Consider the following 27,211-nt stretch of genomic DNA (forward strand, 5'->3'; position numbering starts at 1 on the left):
AGCAACCGGTGTTATGGTATCCAAAAATGGAGAAACTTGTGAATAAAGTATAGAAGGGAGAATTAAAAGCTATGCAAGATGACAGGACTGTACACTACTTTTTCCTGCAGCAGGAATATATATACATATCTCCTCTTTTATTTCTCCCTATTTATTGAGGACAACATGAGGAATGCACCAATAGACAGTAATATAAAGTTTGAAGACTGAAGACAAGCCATTAGGCACAATTAGGAATGGTTATGTGTAGTTCAGTTTCTGAACTGACTTCGATACCCCAATTTCAGTGCTGACAGAGCACAACCCAAGGAGAGCACCCCAGCTTTCAAGAGTCAGGCAATGTTGCAAATGGGGCCACATGACAAGTCACCTTTAGTGCCTTTCACTGCCTTTCTCCAGAGCCTTTTTTCCACCCTTAAGAAACCACATTCCCTGGCTGGCGTGGCTCAGCAGATTCAGCACCAGGACTGCAAAGCGGGGGGTCGCAGGTTCGATTCGCAAGCGGGGCATGTGCCTGGGTTGTGGGCTGGGTCCCCGGTGGGGGCTGTGTGACAGGCAACCACACACTGATATTTCTTTCTGTCTATTTCTCCCTCCCTTCCCCTCTCTCTAAAAATAAATAAATAAAATCTTAAAAAAAAAAGCAACCACATACTGCCATCTAGGCTATACAAAATCCGCTGTCTGTGCATTCACCTAGCCATCCCTTGAAATGTTCCATTTGGAGCATTCCAGTGAGGACCTGGAAGAAAAGCCAGGGGACAAAGGGTAACTGTATTAAGGGATTACAAGAACAGCCCCCACTGGTCCCAGTATAGGATCTGATTAAAGCATGCTTTCCCAAAACTTCCAGCCAAGATGGAGGCATATGTGGATGCACTGTACCTCCACACACAACCAAGATTGGAACAACAACAATTTAGAGGCAGAATAACACCCAGAACTGACAGAAAATTTATCTGAATGGAAGTCAGACAGCCAAGAAGTTGAAATAGACCCGTTCATCCAGACCGGTAGGAGGGGCAGAAAGGAGCAGCCGGGCGCGGGGCGTGGAGAACAGGGATAATTGGGTGCATAAGGCAACCGAGAGCAAGTAAGGCATCTGGGGCACGCAAGATCGCAGTGGATGGACCCTGAATACGCAAGCGGCACCTGGACCCAGTGAGGCAGCGATGTGGAACAGGGCAGAGCGCCCAACCCAGGATCCCAGGGAAGGGACTGAGGTCCCACGGAGAATGGAGCTACCGCCATTGTTCCCTCTCAGCCTGCCCCGACATGCAAAGTCACAATCTAGCGACTGGGGTGCCCAGCCCTGGTGAATATCTAAGGCTCCGCCCCTCACCGTAACGAGAGCAACCAGACCAAAAAAAAAAAAAAGAGAGAGAGAGAGAGAGAGAGAGAGAGAGAGATGGCTCAAATAGAAGAACAAATCAGTGCCCCAGAACTCATCCTTTTGAGCAACCAAGAAATAGCTAACCTATCAGAAGCACAGTTCAAAACACTAGTGATCAGGAAGCTCAGAATTGGTTGATTTTGGGTGCAAATTAGATGAACAAATGCAGGTTACCATAAAAGAAATGAAGGAAAACACACAGGGAAACAATAGTGATGGGAAGGAAACTAGGACTCAAAATAATAAAGGGGACCAGAAGGAAGAAAGAAACAACCAAACAGGAAAGAATGGAGAAATAAGAATTCAAAAAAACAAAAAGCTTAGGAACCTCCAGCACATCTTTAAACGTTCCAACATCCAAATTACAGGGGTACCAGAAGGAGAAGAGGAAGAGCAACAGATTGAAAACGTATTTAAACAAATACTAAAGGAGAACTTCCCCATTCTGGCAAAGGAAATAGACTTCAAAGAAATCCAGGAAGCACAGAGAGCCCCAAAGAAGTTGGACCCAAGAAGAAACACACCAAGGCACAACATAATTACGTTAGCCAAGGTAAAAATGAAGGAGAGAATCCTAGAAGCAGCAAGAGATAAGGGGACAGTAACCTACAAAGGAGTTCCCATCAGACTGTCAGCTGATTTCTCAAAAGAGACCTTACAGGTGATGGGGCTGGAAAGAAGTATTCCAAGTCATGAAAGGCAAGGACCTATATCACAGATTGCTCTATCCAGCAAAGCTTTCATTTAGAATGGAAGGGCAGATAAAGTGCTTCTCAGATAAGGTCAAGTTGAAGGAGTTCATCATCATCAAGCCCTTATTTTATGAAATGTTAAAGGGACTTATCTAAGAAAAGAAGATTAAAAAAACATGTATAGTAAAAGGACAGCAAACTCACAATTATGAACAACCACACCTAAAGCAAAACCAAAAGAAACTAAGCAAACAACTAGAACAGGAACAGAACCACAGAAATGGAGATCACATGGAGGGTTAGCAACAGGGGAGTGGGAGGAGGAGAGAGGGGGAAAAGGTACAGAAAATAAGTAGCATAGATGGTAGGTAGAAAATAGACAGCGGGAGGGTAAGAATAGTATGAGAAATGTAGAAGCTAAAGAACTTATGACACATGGACATGAACTAAAGGGTGGGAAGTGGGTGGGAGAGGGTATACAGGGTGGAGGGGAGTGAAGGGGGAAATGGGACAACTGTAATAGCATAATCAATAAAATATATTTAAAAAACAAACAAACAAATAAATAAATAAATAAAGCGGTAAATAAAACATGAGTGCTGGATTTGGGGGGGGGGGGCATGTTTTCCCATCACAAAAGGGATCAATTAAGACTACATGAAGAGTCTAAATGTATACACATGAACTTTAAAAACAAGTTAAAGCTTATGCCCTATAATGGTGGGTCAGATGACCCTTTCCTACAGCTGTCCTCATTTTGAGAACTGAGAGGCCCAATCCTACATGCCAGCACTTCCCCCCCACTCCAAAACATAGCTTCCAGAGCACCTTTCCCTAACACTGAGGCCTCTACAGACACCTAGGGCTGGCAAACCACTACAGTAGCACACTTCCACTAGTTAGAGTTCTAGGAAAAACCTGGACATCCTCTAATTACAGATGAGGAAACTGGGGTCCAAAGAGTGTGATTTATTCACTTGGGCACACAGTTGAACTCAGATCTTTTGGCTACTCAAGTAGTGACATCTCTACAAAATGCTGCTAAAGAAAAATCTTCACAACTTATGAACAACACACAAAACTTCCTATGTAAACATATGCTTCAAGTCTGTTTTTCAAAGTAATTTAAATATCCTCAGGGCAATTATACTGAGTATTTTTAATCAAGCCTTGATTACAGATGATAAGTAAACCAGAGTCTATCACAAGATCACAAAACACTCTTTTCTGCAATCCCAATAAATGAAATTTTAGTATTTCTGTATTTTGAAAAATTAGAAATTATAAAAATTAAGATTGCAAAAATAATTTACAAGTTTTTGTAAAGAACAAAAAAGGGGCATTTCAACAAGGGTGCCCAGACAATTAAATAGGGGAAAATTTGTCTTTTTAATCAAAGTTACCGGAACACTGCATATCCTTATACAAAAGAATGTGGTTGGATCCTTATCTCACACCAAACATAAACATTAACTAAAGGGAATGTGAACGTAAGAACTAAAACTATAAAGCTCTTAGAAGAAAACACAGGCATACATCTTCATGACCTTTGGTTAAGTAATGGATTCTTTAGATATGACACTAAAAGTACAAGCAACAAAAAGAAAAAAAGACAATTTAATTTGACATTGTCAAAATTAAAAACTTGTGTTACAAACGGATACCATAAAGTAAAAAAACTCACAGAATGAAAGAATTCTTACAAATCATGATATATGAAAAGGTATTTACATAAAGAACTGTTATAATTCAATAACAAAAAGACAACTAATCTAGCCCTAACCAGTGGGGCTCACTTGGTTGGGCACTGTCCTGCAAAGCAAAACGTTACCAGTTCCAGGCTGCGGGCCTGGTCCTCAGTAGGGGGCGCATGAGAGGCAACCACACATTAATGTTTCCCTGTTTTTCTCACTCCCCTTCCCCTATGTCTAAAAATAAATAAAATCAAATAAAATCTTTAAGAAAAACCCAACACCTAAGAAATCTAATGTTAAACCTTGATGAAGCTACTGGACACGTACCCTCAAATTGCCCTGGCTGGTGTGGCACAGTGGATTGGGCACCAGCCTGCAAACCAAAAGGTCACTGGTTCGACTCCCAGTCAGGGTGCATGCCTGTGTTGCAGGCCAGGACCCTGGTTGCCTCTCAGCCGAGTGCTATTTCTCTCTCACAGTTTCCCTCCCTCTTCTCCCTCTCTCTACAATAAATAAAATATTTTTAAATAAATAAATAAATTCTTTTAAAAAAACCCAATACCTAAGAAATCTAATGTTAAACCTTGATGAAGCTACTAGACATGTGCCCTCAAAATAGATTTAGCCACTACATTCACCAGATGTCTGACATACCCTGTATTTCTTTAAGGCCCACATTTGCATTTTTAAGTTAAGCTGCCCTTCCTCTTAGTCTTTAGCCTTTTCACATATATTCTTTCACCAGCTTGGAAATCTTGTATTCTAAATATAAATTTATTTTCCTGACTTTGTCTTTTCTTTAGGCAATGTTTTTATCTACTTCATCAAAGGAATTTTAATCCACTGTGACTAGTCCACACCTAAGAAGCTGCTTTTTAAGTATAATGGATTGAGGTGGGCTGTGATAATGAAAGGCAGTGTCTTTGCTACTAGCACTAGTAAGACTTCGTGTTTATATGGCACTTCACTTACATCATCTCACTTAAATGGCATTCACTATGGGAACGAGGTAATCAAGGCCAAGAACAACTGGGGTAGGGATATTAGTAAATACGTGCATTATAATACTGTGAAACTATATTCCTAAAATGGAAGTGCTTACTTTCTAAGTGACTGTCCCCCAAACTCTGAATCTACTAGGTAAATAGAAGATTTTTCACTATATGTGTACATCTGTATTTATTTTGAACCCTGTTAATGTATTAACAATTCAAAATAATGTTTTAAAAGACAAAGCATATATTCTGCTTCAAAAAGGCACATTTTATAATTATATCATAAAAATCTGCAAGGCTGCCTTAACCATAGAAGAAAAACCAGAAGTAGTAAGATTCATATTAAAATGTTTAAACAGCTTCCATTTCAATAGGAAAAAAAAGAGTTTTAAGGAGGGTCAGTATGCAGACATTTCAAAATAAGGCCACGTTAAATAAAAAGAAAATAAGGGAAAGTTAGGATAAGCTTGGTGGATCATAAGTTAAAATGCAAAAATGCCCCGTCTCCATAACAAAACCAGTATATCAGGAAAGAAGTCATTCAGACAGACCCTTCGGAAAATAAGAGCGAATACATGTTCAAACAAAAGAAAGAAATGCCTATTTAAAGAACCTACAGTTTTCATTGGCATTGAAGCCTCTAAGAATGGCCTTCAGCTCCTGGAGCTTCTGATGAGCTCGGGCACGGACGCTATCAATCAGGAGTTTCTCTATTGATAAGTGATCAATCTGCATAGACAAGAATAACAGAATTGTATGTGTAATTTAAACATTTTTACTTTAAAAGCCTCAGTAGATTATTGTGCTTCAAGATATTTCCTTTTAGAATCACACTGATTAAGTGCAAACTTAAACTTAAAAAAATAAACATGGTATTGGGTGACTTAAAGACTCGAGATAACATTTTAGTAAGTACAGATCAAGATACAGTATGTATCAGTTATTATAAAGATTAAATGACAAAACTTAAAAATAAAACAATGATCTAATTTAAATTTTAAAATATGGAAGAGTATTTTTAAAACTGTTAGAATATTAGATTTTTAACAAATAACCAGTGCAGAAGCATAACAATCATTTAAAACAAGTTTCGCAAAGGATTCTAGGAACAATTAGGTATTTTAAAGAATATGTACTAAAAGTTTAACTATAAATGACAAGTTATATTATATTCATTTCATTAAATCAATATTAAAATATACTGACATCATCTACCTTCATGGCTCTTTCTACTAATTTGGAATCAGAAACTGGCAGAGGAGGATCATGAAAAATCTGCAAAGGTTTAGAGACATCATTCTCATCGATTTTAATTGTAACTTTGTGAACAGATGCCATCCCTGTTTTTCTCCCAAGGACCTGTTGACTAAAGAGAAAAAAAGAAATATACAATCTTTTTCAACACAGACTGTTAACTTTTGGGTTGAAATAGAGGCAATCTATTGTGTGCCTTAGCCAGAATCTAGAACATGACAGACCCTCACTGTTTGTGGAGGGAATACATTAATATTAGGAAGAGGGCTAGTCTGTAATCAAACAATATTTGATTTACTGCATTAAAAAAACCCCACAGAATTTAAAATTAAAACATGCACACAAACAAAAATCCAAAACAAAACAACCTATATTCTAAATGGTATCTATTCATCTCTGATTGCTCTATAGAAAATGGGACTCAAGCAAAGTTTAAACAGGGAATTAAGCCCTATGAACAGCCTGATAACTAATTTTTCCCAAAACCCTCCTCCCAAAAGATATTAAAAAGGTGCAATTCAAAATGTAAAACTGTGATAAGCAAGCATGTTTTAAAAAAATGATATCTAACAACGTAAGTTTTTTAGCAATCTGGTATTAGCCCAGAGTAATCTTAACTTTTTTAGACTAAGTCTTAAAACAAGCAGATAGAGTCTACATATTTAAAATGCCACATTCTAAGAAAGGTGTCAATTTTGGATGTCTTGTGAAGTTTGTATGCTACCACAGGACCTTGCTATACAAAATCATGTTGTTAGAGGCACACAGCTATCAGCATATAGTAAATCAGATATATAAGAGAAAAAGAGAAACAGAGTATTTACAGTCATAGCATGAATCTACCAGAATCAACTTTACTTACTTCCAAACTGAGAGGGAGAGGCACTTTCCAGGATGATACCTTTCTACCTGCACAAGGTCTCCCCACCGCTCTCGGATTAACATTAGAGTTTGGGAATGTAGCACTTCTAACTGAAGTGATAAGCAGAAAGAATCTGATGGATCTTGTTAAGCAAATATAATATACATTACTACAACAGCCAATTAAGTATAAGCAAACTTCATTTAATAAAAGCTTTATTCCCAAAAGCTGGTTATGAAAGACATTTCTGGAATTATATTTCTTAAGTGACTCATCCTAAAAAGTGATATAATTTGTGGCATAATCTTAGAAAAAGGTATATTTAATTTTGATCTAATTATAAACAAACCACAAGGTCCAAGTTGCCCCTTAATTCATCATTAGTTTATAGAGTATATGGGTAGACCAAATAGTACTACTTTTTTCTCCAAATAGTACTATTTCTAATTCATCATTTTTTTTTACCCACAAAGTCAACAGTAAAATTTAAAACTTGGTTTATTATAGATCACTATTCTTCCCATTGACTAGTCCCCCAGCCCCATTTCTACCAAAAGAAGGGGAAGGGGAGAGTTTAAGCTACAACAGTTCAAGACTAGAGGCAGAAGGATACGTAGGCAATTGTACATGTCCTGAAGAGGTTTCTCATCAGCAAATAGCCTTGACTGCACCAGCTGATGGATAAAGTCGATTTGCATGCTATGAACCAAGGCTCGCCCATCTTCCATTAGCAGAAGACAAGACAGTGGTTAATCAGAAAAGCATACAGATCATGTCACAGTACCAACTAACAATGAATTTTTTAAAAAGAATTGAAACTATCTAGGAAAACTAAAGAATATTATATTTAAACACTAAAATCTCTAAGGTCAGTCGGTAGTTATGATTATCATAAAATCTACTTCAAATTACATGATAAATTGCTAAACACATTTATTAGTCTGTAAAAAATGTTTCAATGATATAAAAACACCAAACATTTAAATCAATACTTAGGATTTAAATCCATATTTGTGATTTACCTCCTGTTTCCTTATCCTCTACTAGAATTTCTAGCTTGAGAAGACGCCATGGAACATCAGGATCATCTCCCATTACAGTCAAGGTGGCTTCAAATTCTCCTTCAACTCGAAACTTCACCCGACCATTTGCTTTTAGAAAAAGAAAAGAAATCTACTTTATTTAAAAAAATAAATAAATAAGCAGCTTTTCACCCTGACTGCTGTGGCTCAGTTGGTTGGAGCACTGGTCCCTAGACCAAAAGGTCAGAAGTTTGATTCCTGGTCAGGGAATAAGCCTAGGTTGTAGGTTCCATCCTCTGTCAGGATGCATGAGAGAGGAAACTGAATGATGTTTCTCTTTCAAATCAGTGTTTCTCTCCCTCTCTCTTTTTCCCTTCCCCTGTCTAAGATCAATAAGCATGTCCTTGGGTGAGGGGTTTTTTTTAAGATTTTGCTAACCCAGAACTGTCAGTCTTGCTTATAAGAAATTTTAAGTAGGTTGAATGTTTTTTCATTAAGTGTTCAAATAGTTCAGTGGTTTCTGCATAAGCAGTAGCCAGGTTCCAGGTCATTGCGAAACCAGAGGCAGCCCCCAGATGTTATGGCTCAGTTGGTTGGGTGTTACCCCACAAAACAAAGGCCACCAGTTCAATTCCCAGTCAGGGCACATGCCTGGGTTGCAGGTTCGGTCCCAGGTCAGGGCACATATGGGAGGCAACCAATGGATGTTTCTCACATCAATGTTTCTCTCCCTCTGTTTCCCCCTCCCTTCCCCTCTCTCTACAATAAAAAGAAAAAGGAAAAAAAAGAAAGAAACCAAAGGCAACTCTTCTAACTTCAATGAATAATATTTTCTTGAGGCTCAACCCTGAGACTTAGCTTTCCTGCAGCCCAGGTGATCTCAATCACTCACACCCACTCGCCAGCTTCAAATACCAGCACTGTATTTCCAGGTAATAAAGAGAAATAATAGGGCTGACAAGTGACAGATTCAAACACAACTAGAATTATAGGTCAAAACTTCATAATGATATTTCTTTGAATAAAACCCCAAAGCTTTTAAAATATTCTAACAAATCAACTGTTAAAAAAAATAACCTTCAAGTACATACCAACTGTAAGATTTGCTAACTGAGGAGGAAGGTCTGTGGTTACAAGACGATGTCTAAGAATCTGGTTCAACTGGTGAAGTGTGGCTTGTTTCTCAATTTTGGTAATTGGGTCTGGAGGAATAATTTTATCCTTCAAAAGAATTTAAGTGCTTTTAAAATAACATACAAAGAGGCATAATTTTTAGCTGCACCTGTCTTAACACAGTATTTTCTTACTTTACCCAGGAGACTATCAACACTCATTCCTGTAGTCTACATCAATAATAGTGACCTTTACTATCATGCATTAGAGTGCCAAATGATTCCAACAGTCACACAACATGATCTTCATGCTCTATTTATGAAACCAACTTAATGTCACTAGATGACTTCCACCACTTCTTAAAAGTATAAAATACAATAGTACCAAGGCAGTAAAACTACCACACAATAAATCTTTAAAAACACTTTCCAAAAGCAACTAAGATGCAGTACTTTCATATTTGAAATAGATCTAAGTTACATCTACACATCTGTTTATCCTCACCAAAAAAAAAAACAAAAAACAAAAACCCACACATTTTGATACCTACTCACATTCTGACCCCAACTGATTTAAAAAAAAACACACACACACAATTTTAGTTAGAGGAAAAAACAAACTACACAAAATATTTGTTTTAAAAATATAAAAGTTTTTGCTGGTCTACTTACTAATATAGTAGATCCAGTGCCAAAGCCTTCAACTTTTAAGATGAGGGTAGGTGGGGGAGAATGTACTTACCCTAATGCAGGTTGGCAGCCGTGGGTAAGACCCAGTAGTCAGTACATCAATGGCATATGGGATGGCAAAACTAGGCAGGCGTGCATGAACCAGAGCATCTCTAGCTAACGAAGCAAGGCGATCAGCAGTGTCCACAAACAAGATGGCTTGTTGATCTAAAAAGCTCGAGATCATCTTTAAAGCAAAGGGTAAATGTGTTAAATAAGTTTCCTTGAAAACTAGCTACTTTTCACTTCAAATATCACTGATTCATTTCAAAGTAAATTTCAAGGGGAATTGATACAGGGGTTCCATATTGCAAAATAATTCTTCAAAAAATTTCCCAGTTATTTGAAGAAATATTTTTTAAAACAATAATTTTCTATCAATTTCAGTAAAAGATTTTCTAATTTGTTTCTTCATTCTTAACATTACAGATACACAATATCATGAGTTGGAAAAAATAAATGGGGGGGTAGACAGGGCAGGGGAGAGTAATGGGAGAAAAACAGAGACAACTGTAATTGAACAACAATAAAAAAATATAACTTAAAAAAGAAAAAATAAATAAAATAAAATGCTTTTAACTACTCTTATGGACTCCTAGAATTGGTTGGTGACAAGGAATAAATTCTGAGAAGTCCTAAATCAAATTACAGCAGGCCAGAGGGTGGAAGGAAGAGACAAAAATGGGTCAATCCATTAAGTGCAGTGCAAAATCAACAAAAGACTGCTCACACTCCTTAGTGTAGGTTGGAATTATTAACTCCCAGGTGGCTATTTCTGAGATGATCTAAAGAGAGAAGAGCCAGGTACAATTGAACCCCAGGAGCCTCCGCTTCTTGTTTATGCATGAGCTTTCTACCTATCCCAGAACTAGCCCCTGCTTTCCTTCTCCCACCCCTTTTGTCTAGAGCTAATGTAAATCCCTTCAGCAGGGCTTACACTGACCCTCACAACACACACACTTGATGTATGAAAATGCTTGCAAAATGCTAGGAGGATAGACATACCTATCTTTTCTACCTTGCCATGGTGGTTTAGACTCCATGCCCCAAGACCAGTCACCATCTTTTTTTTTCTGCTAGCAATGGCCTAATAAATAAGCCCTTTCTTTTAAAAAGACTTTCAATGAAAATTTTTATTTAATAGTTGGTAATGAAGTGTGGATTCCTGAACCCAGACTGCCTTGGTCTCACTTTTAGCTCTGCAATTTACTAACCCTATAACTTTGGGTAAATTACTTAATCCCTCTGTGCCTCAGTTTTTTCAACTGTAAAATAGAGATGATTTCCAACCTTATAGGTTGTTCTGAGAACTGGAACAGTGCCTAGAACATGGAAACATTCAATGAACATTGCCTGTTATGAAATCTAGGTCAACTTCATGCTGAAAGTGGAGATCCTTCCCATCAATTTCCTGACTTACTGCATTTCATAAGGGCACGTGAACGAATAGAGCTCTTCACAGAGCTGAAATCTGTAAGGTCTGTCCAGAAAAAGTCCAGCCATTGTTAATATAATGAGAACAGTTTGTGCAACATCGATGTAACCTGGCAGCCAAAGAGAGCAAACTAAAATGCACGTGTGTGAACAATGACAACTTCACTGTACTAGTCAGTGGGAACATTAGATGCCACTGAGTAAGTACGTGTAGTGTGTGGTCACTGCATTCAAAATGACTGAGCAAGTAGAGAAACGAATCTGCATCAAATTTTGCAAATTTGAACATTCTTCCACGGAAACTATTAGGATGGTTCAGAAGGCTGCAGCTATGGGCAACTGGTGATGGGCAGCTTCGGCATGACAATGTGCCTGCTCATGCATTATATCTCATGCAGAGTTTTTTGGCAAATCATCAAACCACCCAGGAGACTCAGCCTCCCTACAGCCCAAATTTGGTACCCTGCGACTTCTGGTTTTTCCCAAAAGTAAAATCACTTTTGAAAGGAAAGAGATCACAGATAGTTGATATGATTCAGGAAAAAATGACAGGGCAGCTGATGGCAAATGGGAGAACTGTGTGAGATCCCAAGGTGCCTACTTTGAAGGGGACTGAGGTATCATTGCCCTATGTACAATATTTCTTGTGTCTTGTATCTTCTTCAATAAATGTCTCTATTTTTCATATTACATGGCTGGATACCTTCTAGACAGGCCTTGTACTTCCTTGAAACTTCTATCTTCTATTTCTATTCTAGAGTAATACTTAGTCTCTTATGCCCTTCAAAAAGGGGATGCCTAACCTATCTGCAAGCTAAACATTCCACATCACTTTAATTAGTCTTCACATCTCCAAATTCCTGACTTGCCATCCTTGTCCCACTGCCTAGAAATGCTCCTGTACCAGTGGCCAACTTAAAATACGGTATCCAGAATTAATACCACATCATGCACACAAAATGCCCTACATTTTCTCACATTTCAATACTCATTTTATTATCTGATTTTCACAAGTCCAGGAAATAGACAAAGCCAGATAATTACCATCACCATAGAGGTAAGAAAATTGAGGCTTAGTTTAAGACACTTGCCCAAAGAAAATTAATTATCAGAGAAGCTGGAACCAAAAAATGTTTCTTCTAACTCTTCGTTAGGCCAGTAAAGCCCAGAACGAGTGTTACCTTCCATGACTAGTAAAAGGGACCAAAGTTTTGCCACTCCAAACTATACTTTCTGGGATATTTTAAGCTGGTTATGTTTAAGAAACAAGAGACTCAAAAAGAATCTTTGCTCCTTCTCCTTCCCTGACTAAACTAATTCAGACAGAAAAACCGGTTTAAAGGAAGGGAACATCACATTAGCATAATAACATAAACTAAATGTGGCAGACAGGGAAAAATTAGGTAGAGGCCATTAGCTGGACTCCCCCCTGTGTCTCATTGTTTCTGGATGGTGCGGCAAGAATTTGTTTACCATGCTTGCTCTTTCTCTGCTACCTGTGAATTGCCTGCTTTCACGTTGAAATACCACACCCCTGCCTCCCTCTCCTAAGTCGAAAATGGCATATAAGGTATACCCTCAAGTCTCATTTTCTTATGAAACTTCCACATGTACATATGTAATAAATTTGGATATTTTCACCTATTAATCTCTTGTTATTCTGATTATTTTAGCTTAATCAGAAGAACTCAGAAATCTGGGAGGAGCATTTTTTGCACCCCCACACCAGTAAAATGGATTTTTATCACTGCCACCAGCACTAACTTCTTATTAGAAGCCACAGCTAACACATAGCAAGCTTGGACACAACTAAAAGGCCTTGATCTCTTGTTCATGATTCTCTAACAGGCAAGATCCATTTTCCCATCCTAACTTAAAGCAGGACTGGAGTCTGATTTTAACATATTTTATATAACCATCTTGAATCCTGCTTCTCTCAACTTCTGAACTGGTTTTTACTCAGATTTAGGTCATCCCAAACCTCCCTTCACTCAGGACACTGTAAAAATGCTTAACAGATTAAAGCCAAGGCCAAAGAATAGCAAAGACCTCCCTCAAGGAAAACATTCATCATCCCTAGCAGGGTGCAACAGTTTATGCAGCCCAAGTCCCTCCACCTTAAACACTGGTAATCAATGAAACACTCTAAACCACCTTGCTCGACTCAAAATATACTAGCTTCAGCTATATTCCTTTGACTTAGAAATCAAATAAATAAAGATTAAAACTTTAGCTTTGAGTAACTTATTAGTGAATCCATATAGGTCCCTAATGATCAGCATGTTCTTTGTTTTCTTTTAAGTACTCACATGCCAGCAGTTAATAGACTAGTAATCTTCTACATTTTTTAATTTAAATTTTATTTCTCAATTACAATTTACATCCAGTACTATTTTGTATTAGTTTCAGTTGTACTTGACAATCATATACTTTACAAAGTGTTCACCAGATTCCTGTAAAATCTAACTGAGCACCAAACAGACATTTCTCTAAGAAATAATTACAAATGACCAAAAGCACATGAAAAGATGTTCAACATCACTGGTCATGAGAGAAATGCAAAAAACCACACTGAGATGCCCATCACACCTGGTAGAACAGCTGGAATCAAAATGTCAGACAAATACCAACAGAGAGAAATTGGAACCTTCACACATTGCTGGTGGGAATATAAAATGGGACAGCCATTTTGGAAAACAGTTTGGCAGTTCCTCAAATGATTAAACATAGTTACTATATGACTCAGCAATTCCCTGTTAGGTATCTACCCAAGAGAAATAGAAACATATGTCCACACAGAAATATGTATAAGAATGTTTATAGCAACACTATTCATAAGAGCCAAAAACTGGAAATAACCTAAATAGCCATTGACTGATGGATAAACAAAATCCATACAATTCAGGTACAAAAACAAATGAAGTACTACTACATGTTGCAATGTAAATGAGCCTTGAAAACATGCTAAGTAAAAGAAGCTAGTTACAAAGACCACATGATTCCATTTATATGAAATGTTCAGAATAGACAAATCTACACACAGAGTAGATTACTGCTTGCTTAGGGCTAGGAGCAGGTACTTGGGGGTGATAAAAAGGTGAAGGTTTAATTTTTGAGGTGATGAAAATGTTTTAGAATTGACTGTGGTGATGGTTGTACATATCTGTGAATATACTAAACACCATTGAATTGTGTACTTTAAATAGGTGGATGGTATGGTATGTAAACTACATCTCAATAAAGCTGTTTTTTAAACGTTCTATGAGAATGTGAGAGACATTTTCTTTTCCTTAAATAAAACATTATCCAGACAAAAAAGTCATTAGTCAGAGTTCTATAAACTGTGTATTTATACACTCAGCTAAACACGTACTATGTCTGGCATGGCTAAAGAGCATTATCTATTAACCACCTCCAAAGATATCAGTTAAATCAAGGGTGTCAAACTCATTTTCACTGGGGGGGGGGGGGGGGGAGCACATCAGCCTCATGGTTGCCTTCAAAGGGCCGAATGTAATTTTAGGACTGTATAAATGTAACTGCTCTTTAACAGTTAAGTGAGAGCTCAGCACTGCCACAGGATAGAAACAAGGTGCTGGGCCAGATAAAACAAGGTGGAGGGCTGGATTGGCTACAGGCCTGTGTCTGCCACCTGTTGAGTTAAATAATCATTAGGTTGAGAACAGAAGTGTCAAAACATGAATAATCCTCTAATTCTCCATCTGATGAACTTTATCTTTGACATAAACACATCTGTATCTGCATTCACAAAACATAAACACTAAAACCTTATATAAATGTAATGAGACTTCATCAGAATATGACTTATTTGAATAGCCAATTTAAAAAACTTAACACCGTACTATGAATTAATAAGAGATGAATGCAATATGGCCCAATATCAAAACCAAGAGTTCTGGTTTTTGTTTGATTTAATGTTACTGAAGCACAACTCAGTAGTATCAAACAGGTAACTTAAGTACCCATGGTATAATTTGGGATTTAACACCAGATTTGAAAAATTGTACACTTGGATTTGATATACTTCAGTAATACCTAATTTTTCACTGAAAGTTTGAACATCTTTAAGAAAAGATTACCCCATCCCTGTCCTGGTAGCTCAGTTGGTTAGAGCATCATCCTGATAAACCAAGGTTGTGGGTTCGATCCCTGGTCAAGGCACATACAAGATTCAACCAATGAATGCATAAATAAGTAAAACAACAAATCAATGTTTCTCCCTCTCTCTAAAATACATTTTTAAATAAACAAACAAAAAAAAGAAACATAACTGTGCTGTAGATTTTTCTGAAGTACAATTTTATGGAATATGCAAACTCCAATAGATCTGCAAATATAAAATTCTATAAAAGTATTTCTAACTTAGTTCCCCAGTGTGCGAAAAATAAATTTATTATGGTATCTTAATAATGGGCAGCTTCTAATTTTAATTATCCAGGAAGCCTGATAAACTTAAAAGAATTTTTAAATGACTTGAATATAATTTAACCAAAATAAAGCTTTTCTGATTTCACATATAAAAATTAAAATTTTTTAATGTCATTACATAACTGAATGAAAAAATAAATAATTTATAGCATCAATGTCAAACTTACTTAGAGATTCTACCCCATCCCCCACTTTCCAAATATAAGAATCAGTGACTAGGATAGGAGGCTACTTGCCCACTGAAACATGGGCCTGGAGAGCTGACCTCAATTACAGTGGGTAAATGCTCTCATTGGTTTAGGATTTTATTTTTTATGACAATTACTCTACCCTTTCCAGTATGAACTCCCATTTCTCTCACTAGAAGTGACTGAAGCAAAATAGGAAGGAATAATTGTGCATCTTATGTGTTAACACCCCACCACCCTCCCCCAAGTTATGAGCTCAATAGGCTAACACAAGGTCCCTACTGATGTTTTTCCTCTGAACACTTCTTGAAAACAGCTTAAAACATTTTTTGGAGGGAGGGGGACAGGTTTTAGCATCTTTGCTAAAGCATCTTTGGTATGCTTCACTATATGCCACTCCTTTGAATTCTAAAGAGTGATTCAACAGTCAAAAAACTATGAGTTTCTTAACAGCAGGAGCTGTGACTTATTCAAATCTCAACCTACCATATCCCATAACCTGTGCTCAATAAATGTTTGTAGAATGAGATGAACAAACAAACAAAAAATAGATAAATTTTGTTATCTGCTCTGTGACCCTGAAGAACCCATTTAATCTCTAGGAATCTTACTGTTTCCTCATTTGTAAAACAACAAAATACTGACTTTGTCATACTCACAGGGTTGTCAAGAATCAGTAGGCAAAATTTAAGGTAGTACTTTGTAAACTCTAAGGAATGATACAAATGTAAATTAACTGCTTCCCCCTTAGTTCAAGGCTCCTAATTAATGCCTTCTAGTGTAAAGATGTCTTCAGATATTGCCTACTCTTTTTTCTGTCCATAGCAAATACTAAGCTTCTAAAGAAATATATATTATCACAATATGATTACTCACATAAATAATGTCTCCCAAAACAAATCACCAGATATAAGTTAAAGCTAGAATTAAAAACTGTGTCTATTGCAAGTTAACATTCCACAAAGTTATTTTATATAAAATAAAATCAAAAGTTCAACTCACCGCACATTTTTCCACTTTGCCAGCATTATTAGCCCATTTTACTAAAGCCAGTAATCGAACAAAGAGTTGACGTGTCCGGCTAGCAAACTGCACTATTTCTATTTTCCTATAAAATAAAACAACTGTTAATGAACCAACAGATTTAAAAGAGCATTTCACAATATTTCGTCTGAGCTAAAGTATGACACAATCTCTGTTTAAAAGCATTACAACAAAATGAACCGCCTACAATATTTATCTAACTACTTATATAGTCAAACTTTGTATACCATTTGCATATGCTGTTTTTCACCTTACAGTAATAAATCCAAAAGAATGTTTTAGCAATAAATCACATATTAAAAATTAATTTTATATTATAATAAAAGTTGCTCACTAAAATATACTAAATCCAGATATAAAGTTACTATACAGAAGTTAACAGGTTCACATAGGAGACCAAATAAGGAGGTATAAATTTCATAATTGAAATTATGAGTTATGAATCAGTAACCTTTTTGGTAAAAGGAATTAAAATAGAGCTTAAAATTGTATTATTTCTACAAAAGAGCACAATTCACATCTTGCAAGGGCATGATTTTAAAATTAGGGAATAAAAGAACTTAACTACGTAACTCTTTATCAAACTAATTTAAATGATAAACTTAGATATTAAATTAGCCAAGCAAAGAAGGTAAGTTGACTACTAAGAGTAAAAACTAGAAGGTCTGTCCATATTTATTTTTATTCTATACTCGCAATGCTTTTTCTCCCAATACTTATTCATCACTATTTTTATCATCTCCTTATAAAGTCTTTATCTTATCAAACAATGTGTTAGCTAGACCTCTCAACTTCCTGTCATCTAAAAAACTAATAGTCGTATCTTTCATGGCTCACCTTAAGACACTGAAAAAAACATTCAACAGGCCATAACAATGGCAGGGACTGAACAGGACATCAACCTCCCTCCAAGTGGCTTTTGACCTATTGATCTTAGTACCGCTGTTCAATGATCTACAGATCCAGTCCACATCTCTGCATCTCAACAACACCAATATCATGATACCAAAATAAAACTTTTGCTGAAATATAATTCTGACTGAAGACTACAGAATCTAGCTCCTATTGAGAACATGCATAGCCCACAAACAACCTGACAGTCTTCCTTCAGGATCAGCCAGTAATAATATCAAGAAGACAGACAGTTATGACTCTCTTCTAGTGTCTGTGAAGGATCCTAAGAGATAAAATAAGTAGAACCTCAAGGCAAGAGGGGGACACAACAGAAATGTTAAATGTGAATTACGATCTGGCAGCCACCTCAGTGCTAGGAGCCTCAGTACTGTTACTCTAACTCAGGGATGGCTTACAGAGGACGAGAGGTCTCTGCTTCTCTTCCAAAAGAACTATACTTGTATGTTATTAATTTGGTTTCCCAAATGAGTTCCTCTACTGGAAAGAAGACACCCCGTGTCGCAAACTATTATAGGATATTTGTTGGTTTATTGACACCATGCTATCTCAAGTAATAGATTTTCCAGAGCCCAGTTTCCCTTCTTACCCAAGAGTCGATAGCACAAACCCTGACTTTCTCATTTTCTTCCTTTAAAATTGACCAACCAAACCATAACAAAGGCATGCTTCAATTGTCTCTTCCACCTCCACTCTTTTGATCGATGTCTAATTCTATCAGAAAGGTCAGTTGGGGGTAGGGGTGGAGTGTTGTCATTAATAAATGCTAAAATCCTCCCTAGTGACTTAGTATTTAAAAAAATCAGCCCTGGCAGGTGAGCCTCACTTGGCTGGAGCATCATCCTGTGAAGCAGAAGGTCACAGGTCCGATTCCCAGTTAGGCTCAATCCCTAGTCAGGATACATGCCTAGGTTGTGGTTCAATCCCTGGTGGGACACGTACAAGAGGCAGCCAATCGATGTTTCTCTCTCACATGGATGTTTCCCCCCTTCTCTCCCTCCTTTCCCTCTCTCTAAAATCAATAAACATGTACTTGGGTGAGAATTTTTTAAAAAGTAGTAATTTCACTGGATATAGAGTTCTAGATTAGCAGCTTTCAAGAAAAAGAAAAAAGTCAACCAAGGAGCATAAGTAGTGCCAAAGATACAGTTAAGTAGCCTATGCTGTAGCCATAATTTAAATCTTAATTATACAATTTCTTTGAAACCTTAATTTGTCTTGCTCATCTGGCCTATGGAAACATAATAGTGTTTAGTTGTATTTTAAGCTCCAAACTCCAACTGAATCAAAACTCTCTCAATTATAAAACAGTAATTGCACTAGGCAAGCATTAATTCTCTAAAGAAATCTAATACATCATTGTAGCAAATGATAAATTAGTAGCCAACTTTCCACAGTCAGTCTACTCCTCAGCTTCTTCCATTAAGTTCTGTATCTTCTACTTGCACATCTTCCTATGCCCCTCAAGGACTTAACTAAGTCAATGACTCAATAAAGGTTTCTAGAACCTAAGGTCCAGAGCTGGTTACACACCAAGAATTGTCAAGGATGAGGAAATTACAAACAAATAATATGGAAAAAAATCACCCTAGGCGTTCTGGACCTAGGTTTCTGACCTACAGCCCACCACCCATGCTCACACCCACACTCACTCTCACACACACACACACACTCTCTCTCTCTCTCTCTCTCTCTCTCACACACACACACACACACACTCTTATAGATATATCAACAGAGACACAGATTTAAGGATTTTTCATACTCACCTTTCCACATCAGATTTCCTTGGCAGTCTAAAAAGAAATAAAACAAAAGAAATGGACTAAATATATGTATACCTTCATCAAAATATAAGTCTTTACTTGGACTCTCTTGACTTTGACTTCGGTGTTTAAGAAAAATTAGATAAATAGCCACTACAAGCTTGTGTGGCTACTAACTCTTTTTTACTTTTATGAGTTTCCAGCAATATGGATATAAGGGAAAAACCAACAAAGGAACATTTATCTCCATTTGAAATGCTTCAAAAGGTACTGCATGAACCTCAGGCATTTAAAATGCCTGAGTCTTACATCAGCACACTATAGCAGAGAGTCAGAGAAAATATTCTTTTAAGACCAAAATGGTCACGGATGCAGAGTACTACTTAGTTGCCAGTCTCCCCATATCCAGTAGAACCTTGCTTTCAAGCTGTAACCCTTCCCTGTTTTGTTATGGTGGGCAAAAGTAGAAGCTGAGCACAGAAAAGGGCCAGTGTCAGCAAAGGTTGTACAGTATTTATGATGTTGCATGTGGTTAGGTATAAATGATTTATACTACCTTTAAATTGCTCTAGTTGAGTCTTTCTTTCTTTCTTTCTTTCTTTCTTTCTCTCTCCCTCTCTCTCTCGTTCTTTCTCTTTCTTTTTGCTAGTTCTTCAGAACTGATAGCTAGCAACCAACGTCACCATTTTCCCTGACAAATAATGCCATATGACACTCTCACATCTACTGTGCTTTTACAAAGGTCCTGATCTACCTCCTGAATTGTCCTATTCTGTAAACCTCTATCCCATGGTTGAAGACTCAACTCAAAAGCTTCCCCTAGCATTTAACTGTTCTCGAAGAATACATACCAAGACTTTTAGATCCTCTTCTCTTACCCACATGCCACAGGTGCAGAAAAACTAAGACCAACTCCAAAGATTCAAAGTACAAGGAGGGAAAACTATTAAAATGAGTTCTGGCTTATAGTTACCTACACTTCTCATGGTAGACAGTGGGATGGATGCTAAAGATATCATCCAAATAATAAAGGGAATTAGGTAGGAGCTGGAAGGACCAGCAAGACCAGAGGATGAAGCAGAAATAAAGGCTTTACTGTGAGACTGGAAGTTAAAAGCAGCTGTCAAGTTCCTCTACCTGGGAAAGTTCCTGAGATCACTCCTTGAGAAGCCACAATCCTCATCCTCAAGGGACAGAGAGAGTAAGAACCATGGGTGTAAGAGAGAAACAGAGTAGAACCTTTGAGGATAGAAAAAACAGGAAATATTGTTCCAGCTCTTCCTACCAGCCCCAGGGGCCCAGAAAGGATCACCTCATGTCAGAGGTTGTACCATTTCAGGGACAAAAACAGGCTTTGCAGTCTGTATCCCTTTTCCCAAAATTCTTCCTAATCTATTTAAAATTCCTTTATTGAAAACAAATCCACCATTTGGGACAAAAGCCTTAAAATGCTAATTTTTGGAAATGTCACAGAAACTTATTTATATGTAAGGTGATTAGGTTTACATGACTGAGACTCCAGCATTTTCTGATTTTAATTTAAAGAGGTTTTATTTTTTTATTTTTTTTAAAGATTGTATTTATTTATTTATTTATTTATTTTTAAAGATTTTATTTATTTATTTTTAGAGAGGGAAGGAAGGGAGGGAGAGAGAGAATGAGAGAGAATGAGAGAGAGAGAGAGAGAGAGAGAGAGAGAGAGAGAAACATCAATGTGGGGTTGCTGGGGGTTATGGCCTGCAACCCAGGAATGTACCCTGGCTGGGAATCGAACCTGGGACACTTTGGTTCCCAGCCCGCGCTCAATCCACTGAGCTACGCCAGCCAGGGTAAAGAGGTTTTAAAAAGAACAGATGCTAAGTCCCTAAGAAGTCAAGGTAGCCCTGGCTGGTTTGGCTCAGTGGATTGAGCACCAGCCAGCGAACCAGAAGGTCACCAGTTTGATTACCGGTTGGGGCACATGCCTTGGGTTGCCAGCTGGTCCCCTGATGGCGGAGTGTGAGAGGCAACAGATCAATGCTGCTCTCCCTCATTCTCCCTCCCTTCCCCCCTCTTTAAAAATGAATGAATACAATCTTTTTTAAAAAAAAGTAAACGCAGAGTGTAAATTCTAAGGTGAGAGCATGTATATGGGGGGAGGGAGTGTGGCAAAATCAGGCAGTGTATAAGCAAAGAAAAAAATCTGGGGCCAAAAACCAAGCACCTAAAATGCCAAGGCTGTCCTTTTTTTCTTTTGATAGGTCACAGACAAGCATCAAATGTGGCAGAAATAAGACTCTTATAAAGTGTCTTATTAAGAATAAGAATACTGATTTTACATTATTAATACATTTATCCTGACAGTTTATACCTGGAACAAGGAAAAACACATAATTTAGGAACTTCCAAGGTAGGTCCCTAAACTAATTTTGGTTACCACAAATCAAAAAAGAAAAAAGTTATTTTGCATATACCTATCAAGAGCAACAGTGAATTTTCCCATAAAATTTTCTATGGTCTACCATGACAATTCTAAAAATTAATTCATTGATGTAGTAAATCAATAAATAATTAGTTAAGCCCTGACTACGTGCCAGGCACTGTTCTAGGCCCTGTTTAAAGTAGCAAACAAATCAAAATCCCTGTCCTCACTGAGCTTTCGGTGGGGAGGAGACAGGCAATAATGTCTGGTGGTAGTAAGTGCTTACAGAAAAACAAAGCAATGAGTAAAGGATAGAATGAAGAGGCAGAGGTTTTTTCGTGGATAGTCAGTGAAAGTCTTTCTGGTAAGTTATATCTGAACAAAGACCTAAAGGAAATAAGAAAGCAAACCATACAGAGTTCTACAAGAGCAAACTGCTCTAAGGGAGGGGCGTGCCTGACACTATCCAAAAACATCAAGAGGGAGGAGAGTATTAGGAAATGAAAAAGAGGTAAGGGAGAGAGGACACAGATCATGCAAGGCCTTAAAGCTAAGGTGACCACACGTCCTGGTTTGCCCAAGATAGTTTCAGTTTGTAACTGTTGTTTTGATATTATTACTGACACCACCCATCTTTCATGCTCAAAAGTGTCCTGATGTCCAAGTAGAAATAAAAGGCATCCAAATTGGAAAGGAGAAAGTAAAACTGTCATTATTCGCAGATGACATGATATTGTACATAGGAAACCCTAAAGACCCCCCCCCCACACACACACACTACTAGATCTAATAAATGAATTTGGCAAAGTGGCAGAATATTTGGAAATCAGTGGCATGTTTATATACCAATAATGAGCTATTAGAAAGAGAAATTAAGAAAACAATTCCATTTACTATTGCAACAACAACAAAAAATAATAAGATACCTAGCAATAAATTTAACCAAGAAAGTAAAAGACCTGTACTTGGAAAGTTACAGGACATTGAAGAAAGAACTGAGGAAGATACAAAAAAAGTGGAAGCATATACCTTGTTCATGGACTGGAAGAATTAACATCATTAAAATGTCCATACTACCCAAAGCAACCTATAGATTCAAAGCAATTCCTATTAAAACACCAATGATGTATCTTGCAGATCTAAAACAAATATTCCAAAAATTTATATACCTCCTCAGGCAAGGAAAACAAAGGAAAAAATAAACAAATGGGACTACATCAAACTAAAAAGCTTTTTTTGGTGTGCAGCAAAACAACCATCAACAAAACAAAAAGGGAATCCACTGAATGGGAGAACATTATTTGCCAATGATACATCTGATAAGGGGTTAATTTCCAAAATATATAAAGAACTTATACAATTCAACACCAAGACAAATAACACAATTACAAAATGGGCAAAGGACCTGAACAGATAGATACATCTCCAAAGAGGACACAGAGATGGCCAACAGATATGAAAAAATGTTCAACACTAATCACCAGAGAGATGCAAATTAAAACCACAATGAGATGCCACCTCATACCTGTCATATGGCTATCATCAATGAATCAACAAACAGGTATTGGCCAGGATGTGAAGAAAAGGGAACCCTTTTGCACTGTTGGAGGGGATGCAGATTGGTGCAGCCACTATGGAAAGCAGTATAGAGTTACCTCAAAAAATTAAAACTAAAACTACCTTTTGACCCAGCAGTCCTGCTTCTGGGAATATATCCTAAGAAATCCATAAACTAATTCAAAAGAATATATGCACTCCCATGTTCATTGCAGCATTATTTACAATAGCCAAGATTTGGAATCAGCCCCAGTGTCCATCAGAAGATGAGTGGATAAAAAAGCTGTGGTACATTTGCACAACAGAAAACTACGCAGCATAAAAAAGAAGGAAATCTTACCTTTTGTGACAGCATGGATGGACCTGGAGATTATTATGCTAAGTGAAATAAGTCAGACAGAGAAAGACAAATACCACATGATTTCACTTATATGTGGAATCTTATGAACAAAATAAAGTAATAGACAAAAACAGAAACAGGCAGGGACACATGGAACAGATTGACGGCTGTCAGTGGGGAGGAGGATGGGGGACTGAATGAAAGAAGGTGAAAGGGATTAACCAAAAACCATACATACATAACACATAGACACAATGTGGTGATAGCCAAAGGGAAAAGGGGGTGGGGGACTAGGTGGAGGTGGGCAAAGTGAGGGAAAATGGGGGACAAAAAGAGGCTTTGCTTGGGGAGGTGGGCACATGATGCAGTGTGCAGATGTTTTATTGAGATGTACATTTGCAACCTGTATGGTTTTGCGAACCAATGTCGCCCCAAAAATGCAATTAAAAAAAAAAAAAAGAGTCCTGATTTCAACCACAAATTTTATGGTCACCCAACAAATAGGTGACTATAAAAATTCTTACTCTAAGTGAGATGGAGAACCACTGGAGGGTTCTGAGTAGGTTTAAAAGACCACCCTGGCTATTTTTTTTTTTTTTTTTTTAGGAAAAACTGTAGCAGGAAAGGGAAGCAGTACAGATACCAGTTAGCAGACTACTGCAGTAACACTGGCAAAGGAATAACACATGATGGAAATGTTGAAAAGTGGTCAGATTCTGAAGTCAGAGATGACTTGCTTTTATAATGGGTGTGGGGCTAGAAAAAAGAGGAGCCAGGAATTATTCCAATAGTTTTGACCTAAGTAACCACAGAATGGAGATACTATTTAGTGAGACAGGAAAGGTTGGGGGGGATTGAGTGGAAGCAGGAATTTGCTTCTGGACTTGGTACACCTCAATGCCTATTAGGGATTTAAATGTAGGCATCTGGTTATAGAGTTTGGGGTTCTGTGGAGAGGTCTATATTGGAGACATACGAGTGTGGGAGTCATCATCATATAAAGGCTGGGGACTAAAATTATATACTTATTCTACAGTGATAAAATAAGTGTTTCTCTTTTCATAACTAAGCCCTAAAATAGTAAGACCACCACAATGTGTTCAATGAATTTCTACAAATCCCTATGGAAAAAGTTATACAAATTACACCATCACTGACAACAGCAGTTTTTAACACACTTACATAGTTAAACATTGGAAATGTGACATTCACATACATGGAATTTTCTCATGGACACTTGGATCTTTATGAAACCCAATGATAAATGATGCAGAGAAGTATATTACTACAATAATCCCTAATCATGACAGCTACTTAAGTTTCTCATCAGACAAGGGTCTTTTTTTGTCCCATTCAATAAAGTACAGCATATTAAAATTGAGTGAGAATAATGTTTTAAAGGAATAAGAGGAATCTTTTCAAATTCTTTTAGTCATCTGCAAATAAATATTTTAAGTCTCTAGTAACAAATTATTCTGACACTTTACAGCCTAATATCTATATACTATTATTTCGATTGAAAACACTTATCTGGAGTCTAGCAACACAAAAAACATAAAAAGTAATAATTCTTACTTTTTCTGAACCTGGAGTAAAACACATAAAACAGTAACTAAAGTATATATACCCCAAATTTTACGGTGCCTCTTCTTCACACACTAAAAATCATTAGTGTATTCTGATCCTATTCTGAAAGGATTACACTCTAAATCATGTCCCATGGCATTTCATGGGTAACTTGGTGATTTATAAACTCCCCTCATACCCCTAGAAACAGTAACAGCAGTTACAAAAAATCTTTTACTTACACTAAATGCGTTAAGATTTCAAATGTTCCAGAAAAAAACCCCTGAAATCCAAACTTCTGGATTATTGTATATACATCTCCCGATTTCAAACTTAAAAGCAATTACAACCCACATTCAAACGTACCATCAAGTTGCTGTAAAACAGATTTCCCATCTTTGGGATTTTTTAAAAAGCTCGAGTATTATGTATTCCTAAACCCTAATCTTGAGCTTTCAACTAAAAAGCTTCCAGCCAAGAAATCAATCGAGTTCTGTTGGCAACTTGAGCAAAAATCCCAAAGATAAGATTTTCAAGGCAAGTCTAACAACATGTATAATTAACTAGTCTAGGTTGCTTCTCCAGAAAGACTACAAATGCAAAGCTTCTCCACCTCCGCTAAACCCCAGCTCAGATATAGAGTAAGCAGCCCCGCAGAGAGGCGAAAACAGCAGCCTCTAGGGGAAAGGAAGGAGTAAACCTCTCTCAGCAGCTTGGGCGGGAAGGGGGAAGCTGGGGAGCAGGCATGGGTTTCGCGGCACTTACAGATCCGTCAACACCATAAGCTCCGAGTAGGCCCGGTGCAGCAGAAATTCGATGAGGGTGCTCAGCCGGTAGCCAGGGCTAGCCGCAGCGGCAGCAGCCGCCGCCACGGCGGCTCCAGGAGGAGGAGGCGCCGGGGCTGACGCGGGGCCGGCGCTGCCTCCGCCACCGCCTCCGGGCGGGACCAGCTGGTGGTTCTCCAGCTGTACTGGGGCCATGGCGGCTCACGGTCGGGCTTGGCGCAGCGGCCCTAGAGCCTACGGAGCGCTCGCTCACCGCGCCGAAGTGGGCACCAGCCGAGTCCGCCGCCTACCGCCTGACCGCCTCTGAACAGGAAGCCCTTCGCAGAACGCGGAGGCCCGCCCCCATGTAGTGAGGAGCCCGCCAGCCCCAGGGACTGGAGCGAAAGGCGGGGGGGGGGGGGCGGGGGAGCGGGACGGCTGCCGCAGAGAAGGTTCGCCTCGCCTCGGATCAGAGTCCGTTTCGCCAAGCAGCCGCAGCATCCATATTGACGGCCCAAAGCGGAAGTCGATAGGCAGAACGGAAGGGGAACCTGCAGGGGGACTTCCGACAACAACCTAACCGTTTCAACCGACGTTGGGGACGCCCGAACGTTCAAGGGTGCTTTGAGTGGGGCGGGGCCAGAGCGCGGGCCAGAATAACGGAAGCGGGGCTGCGCGCCACCGGAAGCGGTTGTGTGGGGGGAGCCGGCTTCGTCACCGCAGACGTCAGTAGTTACCCCGCCCTTGCCCTCCCGGCCCTCAGGGTTTAAAAGGCTCCAATTTCCCTTAAGGTAATTATCCGCGTTCCCCAGTGAGTTGTAATGCGGCAGGGGAGCTAGTCTCTTGGACGTTCGTGAGTTGTGGTTCTGGAATCGCGAAAGAATTGTAACGGCTGAGTACTTGTGACTTCTCAGGTCTTTCCACCTCCCACAGTCTGCTCATGCGCCTTCCGTGGGATAGAAAACGTTTCCGTCATTTTTTTTTTTTATATTGTGGGAAAAGATGCGAGAAAATACGATTGGAGGTAGAAGTAGGGC

At 38.3% G+C, this 27,211-nt stretch overlaps 1 protein-coding gene across 3 annotated transcripts in view; it reads right to left on the bottom strand.

The window, feature by feature from the left end:
- Positions 1-26,674, bottom strand: part of MED14 (mediator complex subunit 14) — a 72,646-nt gene extending 45,972 nt beyond the window's left edge. For 2 of the 3 annotated variants that reach the window (XM_036016413.1, XM_036016412.1), the window contains exons 1-10: positions 26,176-26,674; positions 19,550-19,576; positions 16,827-16,932; positions 9,767-9,940; positions 9,004-9,133; positions 7,913-8,041; positions 7,504-7,611; positions 6,891-7,023; positions 5,981-6,140; positions 5,392-5,503 (exon numbers count right to left, since the gene is read on the bottom strand). In XM_036016413.1, the coding sequence (XP_035872306.1) occupies positions 5,392-5,503; positions 5,981-6,140; positions 6,891-7,023; positions 7,504-7,611; positions 7,913-8,041; positions 9,004-9,133; positions 9,767-9,940; positions 16,827-16,932; positions 19,550-19,576; positions 26,176-26,390 (1,294 nt within the window). In that variant the 5' untranslated portion in view covers positions 26,391-26,674. The remainder of the gene's footprint in view (positions 1-5,391; positions 5,504-5,980; positions 6,141-6,890; positions 7,024-7,503; positions 7,612-7,912; positions 8,042-9,003; positions 9,134-9,766; positions 9,941-16,826; positions 16,933-19,549; positions 19,577-26,175) is intronic. The other variant, XM_028522167.2, reaches the window with a different exon arrangement.
- Positions 26,675-27,211: the final 537 nt, after the last annotated feature.

The sequence above is a fragment of the Phyllostomus discolor genome, chromosome X (assembly GCF_004126475.2).
Source record: "Phyllostomus discolor isolate MPI-MPIP mPhyDis1 chromosome X, mPhyDis1.pri.v3, whole genome shotgun sequence".
Taxonomy (NCBI): domain Eukaryota; kingdom Metazoa; phylum Chordata; class Mammalia; order Chiroptera; family Phyllostomidae; genus Phyllostomus; species Phyllostomus discolor.